Source organism: Lolium rigidum, chromosome 6, assembly GCF_022539505.1.
Source record: "Lolium rigidum isolate FL_2022 chromosome 6, APGP_CSIRO_Lrig_0.1, whole genome shotgun sequence".
NCBI classification, from domain to species: domain Eukaryota; kingdom Viridiplantae; phylum Streptophyta; class Magnoliopsida; order Poales; family Poaceae; genus Lolium; species Lolium rigidum.
Window position 1 is genome coordinate 221037482 of NC_061513.1, and position 12426 is coordinate 221049907.

Consider the following 12426-nt stretch of genomic DNA (forward strand, 5'->3'; position numbering starts at 1 on the left):
GATGACACTAGGAGAGTTGGGGCAATTTTCGTTGGTTTATTTCACACACATCTCACACAATGCCATGCCAGACTGAGGGCACGGGGTTATAGATTTATAGCTGCTAGCCAGCCAGAATATGCTAGTCTAAAGATGCTAACTACCCGTCCTTGATGCCCCTAAAAACAGTCAAAGATCGGGGATGCTTATCCTATCCTAACAGCTCAACAGACAGATCCTTCACAAAGGACCATGTGTCTTCGCGAGTCCTATCCTAACAGCCTAACAGATAGTCCTTCACAAAGGACCATGTGTGCTGCAGTAGCTCCACAAAGATCAGAATACAATGACTTATTCATCAACGTAGACATCTACAAAATGGAGACGTGAATAGTCTGGGAATTGAGCTGAAAGGCGCACCCGTTTGCTACGAATCCCACTGGAACAGAAATCTTTTAATCCTACTCAGTTACGGAGTAATAGTCCGACTTAGCCTGAACCAGTTTCGGCAAAAAATATACCGTGCTAGCTAGCTTAGCTTCAATTAATTAAGCTGCTTACCCGTGCTAGTAACTAATTAGGCTGCTTACCCGTGCTAGCAACTAATTAAGCTGCTTAGCAAGTCGACTTTCCACGGCGAGAGCCGACGTTTATCGGCGCTTATTACAAATAACACAACGAGGCATCAGGTATGCTTATTATCTTCTTCCATAGACATCCTTCGGTATTTACAAACAATGTAACGGTCCTCAGCTACATATTAGTTAAAGTTGATTTGAATGCATATAGACATATTTTATAAATAGTTACATTCGAATCTGCGACAACTAATATGGAACAGAGGAAGTACCTGCCATGTGTAAATTAAATTTATCCAGCAATTCAGAATTTCCGAACAAGTAAAATTCGATGCAGTCCTCACTAGCATGCATAAATGCTCTATTCAACTCAAAAACAAGCGCAGAGGGTACAACTTTGAATGTAAACAACAAAGATTTCGATATACTTTTGGGCAAAATTTGCACCAACAAATTTCGTGCACTACGACTACATGAGCATGCTAGTAATATATTCCCCACATTCTGATTAAATTGACAAACCAATGATATTCGAAAGGAGGAAGTATAATGCAAAGGCAGAGCTCCTGTCATTCCCTAGAAATCTCGTTTTCTCAAAGCACACTTGAATTAGCGACGCTCCGATCCTATACTAACCCTGCTTAAAAAGGTTGCCGTAGCCGTCAAAATCAAGCTAAGCGAAAGTAACCATTGACCAGTTCTGCGTACGCCACGCAAAACAGCCTGCCGTTTTAGCGAACAAGACGAGGGCGTTCCAAACAAACGGAACGTGATATCTGGCCGCCGACTCTAGATCGGACGGCTCTCCTCCCGCGTCTGACGGCAACAAGCCAGCCGCTCCTTTCTCCCGCAAGCACTCAACGCCGGGCTCCCGATCCGTCTTCCCCGCGGGTCACTCCCACTGCCGCTCGGACGCGTGGAGTACTGAGCACGAAGCCCGCACTACAGTTTATATAACGCCGCGTGCCCAGCTCTCCTCCACATTCTCACCGTACGTTCATCACCTCTCTGCAGAAACCACACCCACGCACACCTTCCTCACTTCTCGCATCTCAGATCAAGAAGAAGGATCGAACGATCTTGACTGGCCGATCGAAGTAATCGATCCAGGCCGGCGGCGAGCGATGGCGCCGCTGCTCAAGGACGAGCTGGACATCGTCATCCCGACGATCCGGAACCTGGACTTCCTTGAGATGTGGCGGCCCTTCTTCCAGCCGTACCACCTCATCATCGTGCAGGACGGCGACCCGGCCAAGAAGATCAACGTGCCCGAGGGCTTCGACTACGAGCTCTACAACCGCAACGACATCAACCGGATCCTCGGGCCCAGGTCTTCCTGCATCTCCTTCAAGGACTCCGCATGCCGCTGCTTCGGCTACATGGTCTCCAAGAAGAAGTACATCTTCACCATCGACGACGACTGCTTCGTGAGTATTCTGTCTGAGATCGCCTTCGCTTGCATTGTCGATTCTCGGTGTTGAGTTGTTGTTTGATCGTTGGTGTTGCGTTGCAGGTGGCCAAGGACCCGTCCGGGAAGGACATCGACGCGCTGGCGAAGCACATCCAGAACCTGCTCTGCCCGTCCACGCCGCTCTTCTTCAACACCCTCTACGATCCCTACGCCGACGGCGCCGACTTCGTGCGCGGCTACCCGTTCAGCCTCCGGGAGGGCGTGCCGACCGCCGTGTCGCACGGCCTCTGGCTCAACATCCCGGACTACGACGCGCCCACGCAGCTGGTCAAGCCGCGGGAGCGCAACGGCAGGTACGTCGACGCCGTCATGACCATCCCCAAGGGCACCCTGTTCCCCATGTGCGGCATGAACCTCGCCTTCGACCGCGACCTCATCGGACCGGCAATGTACTTCGGCCTCATGGGCGACGGCCAGCCCATCGGACGCTACGACGACATGTGGGCGGGATGGTGCGTCAAGGTAACCACTTAAACATATACTCACCGTCTTTCGAATTTGATTGCTGAATGCTGAACATAGATACATGTACCACGCAGGTGATCTGCGACCACCTTGGGCTGGGCGTCAAGACCGGGCTGCCCTACATCTGGCACAGCAAGGCCAGCAACCCGTTCGTGAACCTCAAGAAGGAATACAAGGGCATCTTCTGGCAGGAGGACATCATCCCCTTCTTCCAGGCCGCAACGCTCTCCAAGGACTGTGACACCGTGCAGAAGTGCTACCTATCGCTCTCGCACCAGGTCAGGGACAAGCTCGGCAAGATCGACCCCTACTTCGCCAAGCTCGCAGACGCCATGGTCATCTGGATCGAGGCATGGGACACGCTCAACCCCAAGGAAGGTGCCCAAGCCAACGGCAAGCCCAAAGGGAAGTAAATTCAATCGGGAAGGCAGGCGGTGAGGCGGCGTATACCGGCAGCAAGCGTGATTCGTCAGTTTCTAGGTTCAGTGCGTGCTTCGTCAGTTTGTAGGTTCAGTGCGTGCATCAGGTATTCAGGTTCAGGCTGTTGTGTCTTATGCGATCGAGTGCGTGTACTTCAAAAACCTTACAGTAGTTGTTGTCATGTCTACATTAGTTCCTCCTTTAATTTCCTTGGTAAGCGATGGTGTGTTCTATTGTTTTGTACGGTTGTACTTTTAGGCTACTCATCATGTTTCCGTGTAATCTGCTGAGAATAAAATTGTTCCAATAATCATTGCAAATGTGTTTGTTCGCCAGTAGTGTGTAATGTACATGATCCATTTCACTAAAGAATTTATGAGGTACTCCCTCCGTACACAAATACATGGCATATGCTACTATGTATTTAGTCAAAATTCAAAATTTACTACACACAAAAAAAAAGCTTGCTAACATTGACCAAATATATAGAAGGGAATATCAACAGCTACAATGTTGGATAAATGCATTATGAAAATATATATTACATTGGATCAATGTATATTGATTTCCTATTGTGAATCTTTCTACATTTTGTAATATACTTTGTTAAACTTAGAAAGCTTCCACTTTTGACTAAATCGTACGATATGTATTTGTTGACATAAGGATACCCCTTCCAACCCATTGGCGAATATGATCAGAGCACAATCTCTCTAGTACGAACATGCAGCGAATGCCGTGAGCATGGAGGCGTTGGCCATCCGAGAGGGAGCTAGACTTGCGGTGGAGAGAGGCTACAAACATGTGATTATAGAGAGTAATTCTCAATTGGTTGTTTACCTTTGTAATGGAGGGGATCATAATCGCTCAGAAATCATGGCTATTTGCCAGGAGGTTACGAAGATTGGTAGAGCCTTTTCTAGCTTTAGCATTATTTTTGTTGGGTGTGAAGCAAACTTAGCTGCCCACTTATGCGCTAATCAAACTAGTGTTGATAGGAGAACATGCATGTAGATTAACTATAACCCAGGTTTTCTCGCTGATACTCTCCGGAGTGATTGTAATCATGTCAGCTAATCTATAAAGCTCTAAGAATTCACGAAAAGAACCATTGGCAAAGCTAGGGGCAATGCCCCCCCCCCCACCCAACACACACACCACACCCACCCCGGTATGCCATGGTACAGTTGTAATTTTTTGAAGGAAATAGTGTGATTTAGATGGGGGTTTTAGTAAACAAAAGTAGCTAGCCTTCTTGCCCCCCACTACCACCCCCCTCCCCAAGTAAAGATTAAAATGTTTGACCCCTCTTTAATAGCGATCATTCCACTCAGGAGCATGACACCACCCAGCGTCCCTAAAACACGAACGCACGCACAAATGTCCATCAATGTCATTTTCACCACCACCACCACCACCATGAAAGTTAGGATCTAGGTTTCGAGTGTGGAGTTCCATTGTTGGCCAACAATGTAAAAGACTTCAAGCGAGAGGGGTGAGGCTCCGCTGGTAGCTGATACGTCTCCGACGTATCGATAATTTCTTATGCTCTATGCCATATTATTGATGATACCTACATGTTTTATGCACACTTTATGTCATATTCGTGCATTTTCTGGAACTAACCTATTAACAAGATGCCGAAGTGCCGGTTCCTCGTTTTCTGCTGTTTTTGGTTTCAGAAATCCTAGTAACGAAATATTCTCGGAATTGGACGAAACGAAGACCCAGGGGCCTATTTTTCCACGGAGCTTCCAGAAGACCGAAGAACACACGAAGTGGGGCCACGAGGTGGTGACACCACGTGGCGGCGCGGCCCAGGGAGGGCCCGCGCCGCCCTATGGTGTGGCCCCCTCGTCTGGCCCCCGACTCTGCCCTTCCGCCTACTTAAAGCCTCCGTCGCGAAACCCCTGAGGCGAAAAAACCACGATACGAGTAAAACCTTATCGAGACGCCGCCGCCGCCGATCCCATCTCGGGGGATTCTGGAGATCTCCTCCGGCACCCTGCGGGAGAGGGGATTCATCTCCCGGAGGACTCTACACCGCCATGGTCGCCTCCGGGTCCATAGCAGTAGCTAGATGGTTGTCTTCTCCTCATTGTGCTTCATTGTTGGATCTTGTGAGCTGCCTAACATGATCAAGATCATCTATCTGTAATACTCTATGTTGTGTTTGTCGGGATCCGATGGATAGAGAATACCATGTCATGTTAATTATCAAGTTATTACACATGTGTTGTTTATGATCTTGCATGCTCTCCGTTTCTAGTAGAGGCTCGGCCAAGTTTTTACTTTTAACTCCAAGAGGGAGTATTTATGCTCGATAGTGGGTTCATGCCCGCATTGACGGAAAGTTCTAAGGTTGTGTTGTGCTCTGTTGCCACTAGGGATAAAACATTGGCGCTATGTCCGAGGATGTAGTTGTTGATTACATTACGCACCATACTTAATGCAATTGTCCGTTGCTTTGCAACTTAATATTGGAAGGGGTTCGGATGATAACCTCGAAGGTGGACTTTTTAGGCATAGATGCGAACTGGATGGCGGTCTATGTACTTTGTCGTAATGCCCAATTAAATCTCACTATACTTATCATGTCATGTATGTGCATTGTTATGCCCTCTCTATTTGTCAATTGCCCGACTCGTAATTTGTTCACCCAACATGCTTTTATCTTATGGGAGAGACACCTCTAGTGAACCGTGGACCCCGGTCCATTCTTTTAATACTGAAATACAAATCTGCCGCAATACTTGTTTTACTGTTTTCTCGCAAACAATCATCTTCCACACAATACGGTTAATCCTTTGTTACAGCAAGCCGGTGAGATTGACAACCTCACTGTTTCGTTGGGGCAAAGTACTTTGGTTGTGTTGTGCAGGTTCCACGTTGGCGCCGGAATCTCTGGTGTTGCTCCGCACTACATCCCGCCGCCATCAACCTTCAACGTGCTTCTTGACTCCTACTGGTTCGATTAAACCTTGGTTTCTAACTGAGGGAAACTTGCCGCTGTGCGCATCACACCTTCCTCTTGGGGTTCCCAACGGACGTGTCAACTACACGCATCAGTAGCAGGAGACAACCTGCTCTACAAAGACATAGTGGAAGCCACCGAAGGTGATCTAGAACATCTAGCATGACTTATGAGGGCTTCAAGAATATGGGAGCCGGTTAGAGAATGGAAGAGATGCATAAGTCCTTGTGTTGCCATCGGTGAGAGATGCGGAAAGTGAGGGAAATTGGCGCGTGGGAAGGTGTTGTCGGGTGGCAGAGGAAGCGAAAGGAATGTTGATTATTACACGAAGAGATTGTAAGCAAGTTACGGATTTATCTAGCTCAATTTCGGTTTTTAGTAAACATGAAATCTAACTGAAAAAAGATCCACGCTTATGTATAAGAAAAAAATAAAACTGTTACGATCATGATATTAGCACAATAGAGTGATGTGACAAAGAAGAAACAGAAAGAAGAGGAGAAAGGAGGGAAAGAGTTCAAATGCACTGTATGGGGGAAAAGCAGCAACCCAAGCATCCTGGAACGATTACGCTAGCACCGGTGGGGCAGGTCGAGGCGAGGGTGGTGGTGCGATACATGTTTTGGCACAAAGGGGAACAAAAGATGAAAAATAGAGAAATAAATGATATCACGAGGTATATGTATGAGAGATAGTGTAGGAGTGACAAAGAAAAGAGCGGGAACCTCATCTCCTGGGCATAAAGAGAAAATTGCAATCATACACTATCTTTTCTGTAAAAATCACTCATACAACTACACAAATGCATCCGGCGCCTTGTTCGAAAAAATTAGTAGTTTTGTAATTTCTTATGGGTGGTGGGCCCAAAATAAGTTCCAGCTTCACTGAAAAGGCATGTAATACTAAGAGCATCTCCAGCGGACTGACCCAAATCAACGATCCAAACGATCCTTTTTTGTTTATTTGGGTCAACTCACGGACAAGATGCGTCTATTGGTCTAGCCTGCCTAGACAGAGCGTCCAACGGCCGACCCATTCGGTCCTCTAGTAATTTGGCCAGCTCACGGCGCAACGACGATTTAAGTAGCGCTGGCCATCAATGCGAGCGCACGTGCAGTTTCTAGCGCCATCGGCATCAATGCTGGTGCAGGACTCCAACGGCGGGCACAATGGTCAGCGACAACCTTGATGGTGAAACACTGTCGTCGGTCATCCTTCTACCACCGGACCGCTTCCAAGCTGGCCCGTGGCACGCGCGGCGGGACACGCGCTGTATGTGCAACATCCACGTCGACGCATCGGTTTTCCAAATTTGGAGCGTCGATGGGTCGAGACGGACGGGTCGGTCCATTTGAATCGTCTCGCTGGAGCGTGCACGGCATGTCCATTTGTTCGCGAACGGGGCCCGGAACCATTTAGATCCGCCCGGTGAAGATGGCCTAAAGTAAACAAATGTACAAGTGCTTGATGGCTAGTACTCCCTCCGTTCTTTTTTAATTGATTCGAATTTAGTACAAATTTGTACTAAATCCGGGTCAATTAAAAAGGAACGGAGGGAGTACTCCTTAGTACGTTGTTTTGTACCAATACTTGATCAGGGCATGTGGCTCTCGTCCTTCCTGCTTGTGCGCCTGCCTCCCCACGCCTTTTCCAAGATCCAACGATCCGCCGTCGGCTGCTCGGCTTGGCATGGCGTCCTAGCACCGGGCCTCTCTGAATCAGCCAACGTCAACACAGGAAGGTCCGGGTCACGGGAGAGGGAAGCAATGGGACCGGTGAAGGAAGCGAGTGCGTTGCACGTGATAGCGTGAGCAAGCAACGTCGTGCATGTACTACTGTTGTCCCCACGTTCCGACCCTTGTGCCATTCCCCTGCGACCCTTGTGCCTTCCCCGTTTAACTTTAACGCCAAACGGGAGGGTCCCTGCTGATGCATCACAACATCCCTTCCCGAAATGCCCTTTCGACTTCTCGGGCAGACGGTTCCATCCTACTACCACGAGCGTGAAACTTCAAAATTACGACACTATATCGTTGGCAATCTTCACTATCAGCACACGGTGATCCTGTGATGAAAAAAAAAAATACATGGGGAATGCTCATGGAGAAGTGATGATGATGACGCCGGTCAGCAAGGTGCGTTTGCGGTGAGCTGTTTGGTGAACATGTAGCTGTGTTGGTGACGGTGCACGTACCGGTTTTCGACCGATTTCCCGCCAATTGATCGGTCATTGTCTTCTTCTTGATTAATGAAAATAGCAAGTCTTCAGTCTTGTTTAAAAAATATATTACTACTAGAAAAAGCCCACCCTTGCCCAAACCGAAGGTTATCCTGGATAATGTAGGTTCGATTGACTAAACTCGGCGCACAACGCTACTCATGACATTCGTCGGGCGGAGCGAAGGGGGTAATTCAACCTGAACGAATACGAAAGCGCAATCAACTCTCCAGTCCTAAGCATGGGGGCATTTTGGGAAACTCTAGCAAAAAAGGCAAGCGAGTATGTGCTATTCACGAGGCTGCAAGTATTAAACCTTGTATTGTATGTATACGAGGAATATTATATAAATTACTGAATAGTATCACTAGAAAGCCTTCTCAACATAAATCTAGCAACATCAATTGTAATTGAGATATTGTTGTTCAACTCTTTCTGCCCGAAATACACACGCTTTATTTGTAGGAATGGAGATTGCACATGTATTCATAAGTTATCCTTGCAGCAGAAGATATGCGATAAGAAATTGTTGTCTTCACTAATGCAACTATATTCAATAGGACCCTGGCGCGAAACACTACGGGCTCCTTTACTTCATAGCATATAAATTACAAAAGCATATGATTGGAATGCCATTCATACTTAAATCTTATGGGAAGGTGAAGTGTGTTTGATTATACCAAAGAATTTTTTCATAAGGTATGATCTGAATTTTTTACCTATATAATTTACACTACAAAATTTCTATACAATCATTTCCTATAAAACAAGGTTGTATGAATCAAACAACTTATGTAAAAACAATTCTATAAAAACCATAATTCCTATGCAAATTCTATATAAATCAAAAATCAAAAGGAAACCTACCTATGTCTCGCTTCGTCCCACGAGTGAAGGACATAATTCAACCTCGAACAAATACAAAAGGGCAAACAACTCTCGAATCCTGAGAGCATCTCCAATCGGGGGGCCTTAAAGGCCCTGTAAAGGGCTATGGGGGTGTCGGCGCAAAATATCGCGCCTAGCCCCCCTCCCCCTCCCCCACTCACACACACGTTTTGGCCCAACAACTAATTCGACGCCCCTAGGACAAACCCAACCCACGAGGGGGGGGGGGGGGGGAGGGGGCTAGCTGGGGCGCTGGATGGACGCGAGTTGGCGGGAAGGATGATAGAAAGAGAGCGCGCGAACCGCCGCTTGCCGTGCGCCTACCAGTATCAGGGTTTGCGGACCAGTCGTCTTCCTCCTCGCCTTCCGCGCCTTCTCGACTTCAGCGGCCACTCCAGCATGAGGGCATTTGGGGAAACTCCATCCAAAAAGGCAAACGCGCACCGTCTCCACAGTGTATCCGCCCGATCCGCGGCGCTGCAAGAAAAAAGCATGCCCAAAAAAGCACACAAAGCTTGGCCGGAGGCGGCGGCAGGGCGAATCTCCGCAGTCTGAGATAACCCCACTCTCGCCACCATCCCTTTCCCCACCTTCCCCATCTCATCTCTCCCCCGAGAGAACAAACCTCTCTCTTCCTCCTACGCCAAACCCCTAGCTACCTAGTACGGCCAATCCATCCATCCTCCGAGCTAGCTCAAAGAGCCAGCCAGCCCCAGATCCCTCCTCTCCGGGCCGCCGATGACGACGACCACCACCACCACCAAGGCGAAGCTCGGGGAGCTAGTGTGGGAGCACCGGCTGCGGGCGGCGGCCGCGGTGGCGCTGCTGGCGGCCGCCGTGGTGTCGGTGTCCGCCATCGGGCCCCGGCTCGGCGCCGTGGTCTCCTTCTTCTGGCCGCTGCTCGTCTCCACCGCCTTCTTCCTCGTCGCCATGACCGTGCTGCTCCGGATCTCGCCGCCGCCCGCCGCCGCCGACGACTCCGGCAAGGACCTCGTCGACTTCGTCGCCGGCCCCCACCACATGGACCACTTCCTCCCGGAGGCCTGCGCCACCGTCGAGGTGCCGCCGGAGATCTAGAGTCGGAGGAGCACCACACGGCGGCAGCGAGATGGCGTCAGGCGGGTGGCTGGTAGGGATGGATGTGGGGTAACCTGTGCGGGCCCACCTGGTAGTCGGGGGCCAGGCTCGGCGCGGCGTGCCCCCCGGCGCGCGGTGGGGCGGCCATGCTTCCGGTAGGATGTCCTCCGTCTCCGTGGTGTGGTGTACTGTGTACAATACTGCCAATTCAATAAAATTGTTACCGATTCGCCCTGTCGGCGCACATTGTTCTGCGATGTTCTTTCGTTTTCCGGCCGGTCGAGGCTTCAGCTCTCGATGCGTTGATGACGCTGAAATCTCGCGTTTATTTCGGAGAATCTACCATCTACCTTCTTCAGCATCTTGTTAAAATAATCGCCATTTGTCTATCATAAAAGACCTTGTATCTATTCTCGCTTTGTCATTTGAAAACGACTCTCGAAGAAAGACATGGGCTAGAAACAATAGATCTCATCTCAGGACCTTGACGTCCATTGAACGTTGTCAAGACGACTAGGATGCATCCCTTGCCCTTTCGGCGTTGCATTAGATGGATTCTTCCTTTGGGACAGGCTTATCATCCTTTCGGCTGTGTGGGATAGAATTTTCCTTTTCTCGTACAAGCACCATAGCAAGCACGAACTAGGATAGGATGATCATACTCAAAAACCGTGCGTATTTCTTCTCCCAGTCTCCCGTCCTTGTCAAATCTGACATGGAACGACAACGAGCTAGCCCGGTTAGTCGCTGTCGCCAGCCAACTCGCCATGCTAAAATCCGCAAGTCCGATTCTGCTTTAGGAGAAGTGAGGTCTACGGCACGAGTCAATGCGCGCTGGTGGTGGGCATGATTGATGTCTCTTCCTTTTTACTCCTTTTCTTTTATATATAGAAGACATTTTATTTTAAAACATTGCACACATGTATAACTAAGATGAACACAGCCGAACCAATCAACAAATTAGAACTAGAATTAAAACTGAAGCTCTCTACAACTACTCATGATAGAAACGATAAAAGCGACTAAGACGAATGAGGCAATCCATAGATTACGCTGCCATTAATATTGGGAAAAAATCCCTCGCCTCGCCGTATCCCGCAACCGTGTAGGCATCTCCGCAAACAGGTCATGATGCTCCACATGGCTATAGAGACGACCATGAACAGGGTGTAGCCATGCACCGGTAGATGATCTGCATAAGAGAAGCATTTTTGTCGCTAAAAACCTTGGCATTTCCACATAGCCGTAGCGACCAAATTATGTCCATTGCTCCCACCCTAATAAGTAGCTTAAAACTAGGATCCACACCACTGAGTAAATTGCCGAATATGTTCGCAACGGCAGCTTCGTAGTGGGTATAAGGTATACCCTGTCTAGATGGTTTTCCATACAGATCTAGCAAATTTACACCGAAAAAATAAGTGTTTTATAGTCTCATCATGGTGACAAAAGACATACATTTTACGGCATTGCTAATTTCGTATTGCAAAGTTATGTTTGGTAAGAACTACCCCTCGATGAAGATACCACGCAAACACCTTGGTTTTAAGTGCGGTCTTCAACTTCCAAATCTTCATCTTACTAACAACTGGTACATCAGGTTGGATCAAAGCCGACCTTGTACATAGAATCCACCAGGAATTAACCACTCTCATTGAGATTCGATCGAAATTCACCTGATCCCTACGTCAAAATGGACCGAAGTTAGACGATGAAACAGAGCATTCGAAGATACAGGTGGGCTATAATGAGCCGTGGTCCACCCTTTCGTGCCTGCTTTTTCCTGGAATTTAGCTTAAGTTTGGCCTATCAGCAAACAAATGTCTCATCTCTCCTCACTATCTGCTTACTGGCTTAGCCTTCCTTTTGGCCACGCTCGGCAAGACTCTAGAACTTCTCACGTCTTGCATGCACTTGTTTTTCTCGAACATATACAAGTTTTAGTGAGAAATATCCGTATATGTAAATAAAAACCTTATTGATACCACGTTTTTTTTCTGTATTTTTGAATTTTCTTCCAAGTGGAAAGTCAAGATGGTGTTCTTTTTTTTTTAGCATGTGAGTAGAAAATAAGGGAAGAACGTTGAGCAGGTGGGCCATATCTCCACCCTGCGCGCTAGGCTCTGGGCCGCTTGCCCGTGGGCCTCCTCACCAAAACCAATAACGCATCGTCTAACCATTCGGCTCTGACAAGAAGGGCAAGTCGCCGAGTCTTCCATCTCCTTCGCCCAACGCCTCGCCGCCGCCTCCTTCCCCTTCTCGCCCTCCAGCAGAGAGAAGACTCTTCTCCCCTAAACCCCTGCGCGCAACCCGAACCACATTCCTTGCCCCTCCCGCAAGCCGCGCCGCGCCATGT

At 48.5% G+C, this 12426-nt stretch overlaps 2 protein-coding genes across 2 annotated transcripts; both read left to right on the forward strand.

Moving 5' to 3' along the window:
- The first annotated feature begins 1681 nt into the window (after positions 1 to 1681).
- LOC124666421 (UDP-arabinopyranose mutase 1-like) lies at positions 1682 to 2906 on the forward strand. Its single transcript, XM_047203758.1, has 3 exons — positions 1682 to 1984; positions 2071 to 2490; positions 2568 to 2906. The coding sequence occupies exons 1-3, from the start codon at positions 1682 to 1684 to the stop codon at positions 2904 to 2906; spliced, it is 1062 nt and encodes a 353-aa protein (XP_047059714.1).
- Positions 2907 to 9672: 6766 nt separating this feature from the next.
- On the forward strand, positions 9673 to 10092 carry LOC124659678. The gene has a single exon (XM_047197504.1). The coding sequence runs from the start codon at positions 9732 to 9734 to the stop codon at positions 10068 to 10070; it is 339 nt and encodes a 112-aa protein (XP_047053460.1). The 5' UTR covers positions 9673 to 9731; the 3' UTR covers positions 10071 to 10092.
- The last annotated feature ends 2334 nt before the right edge of the window (positions 10093 to 12426 follow it).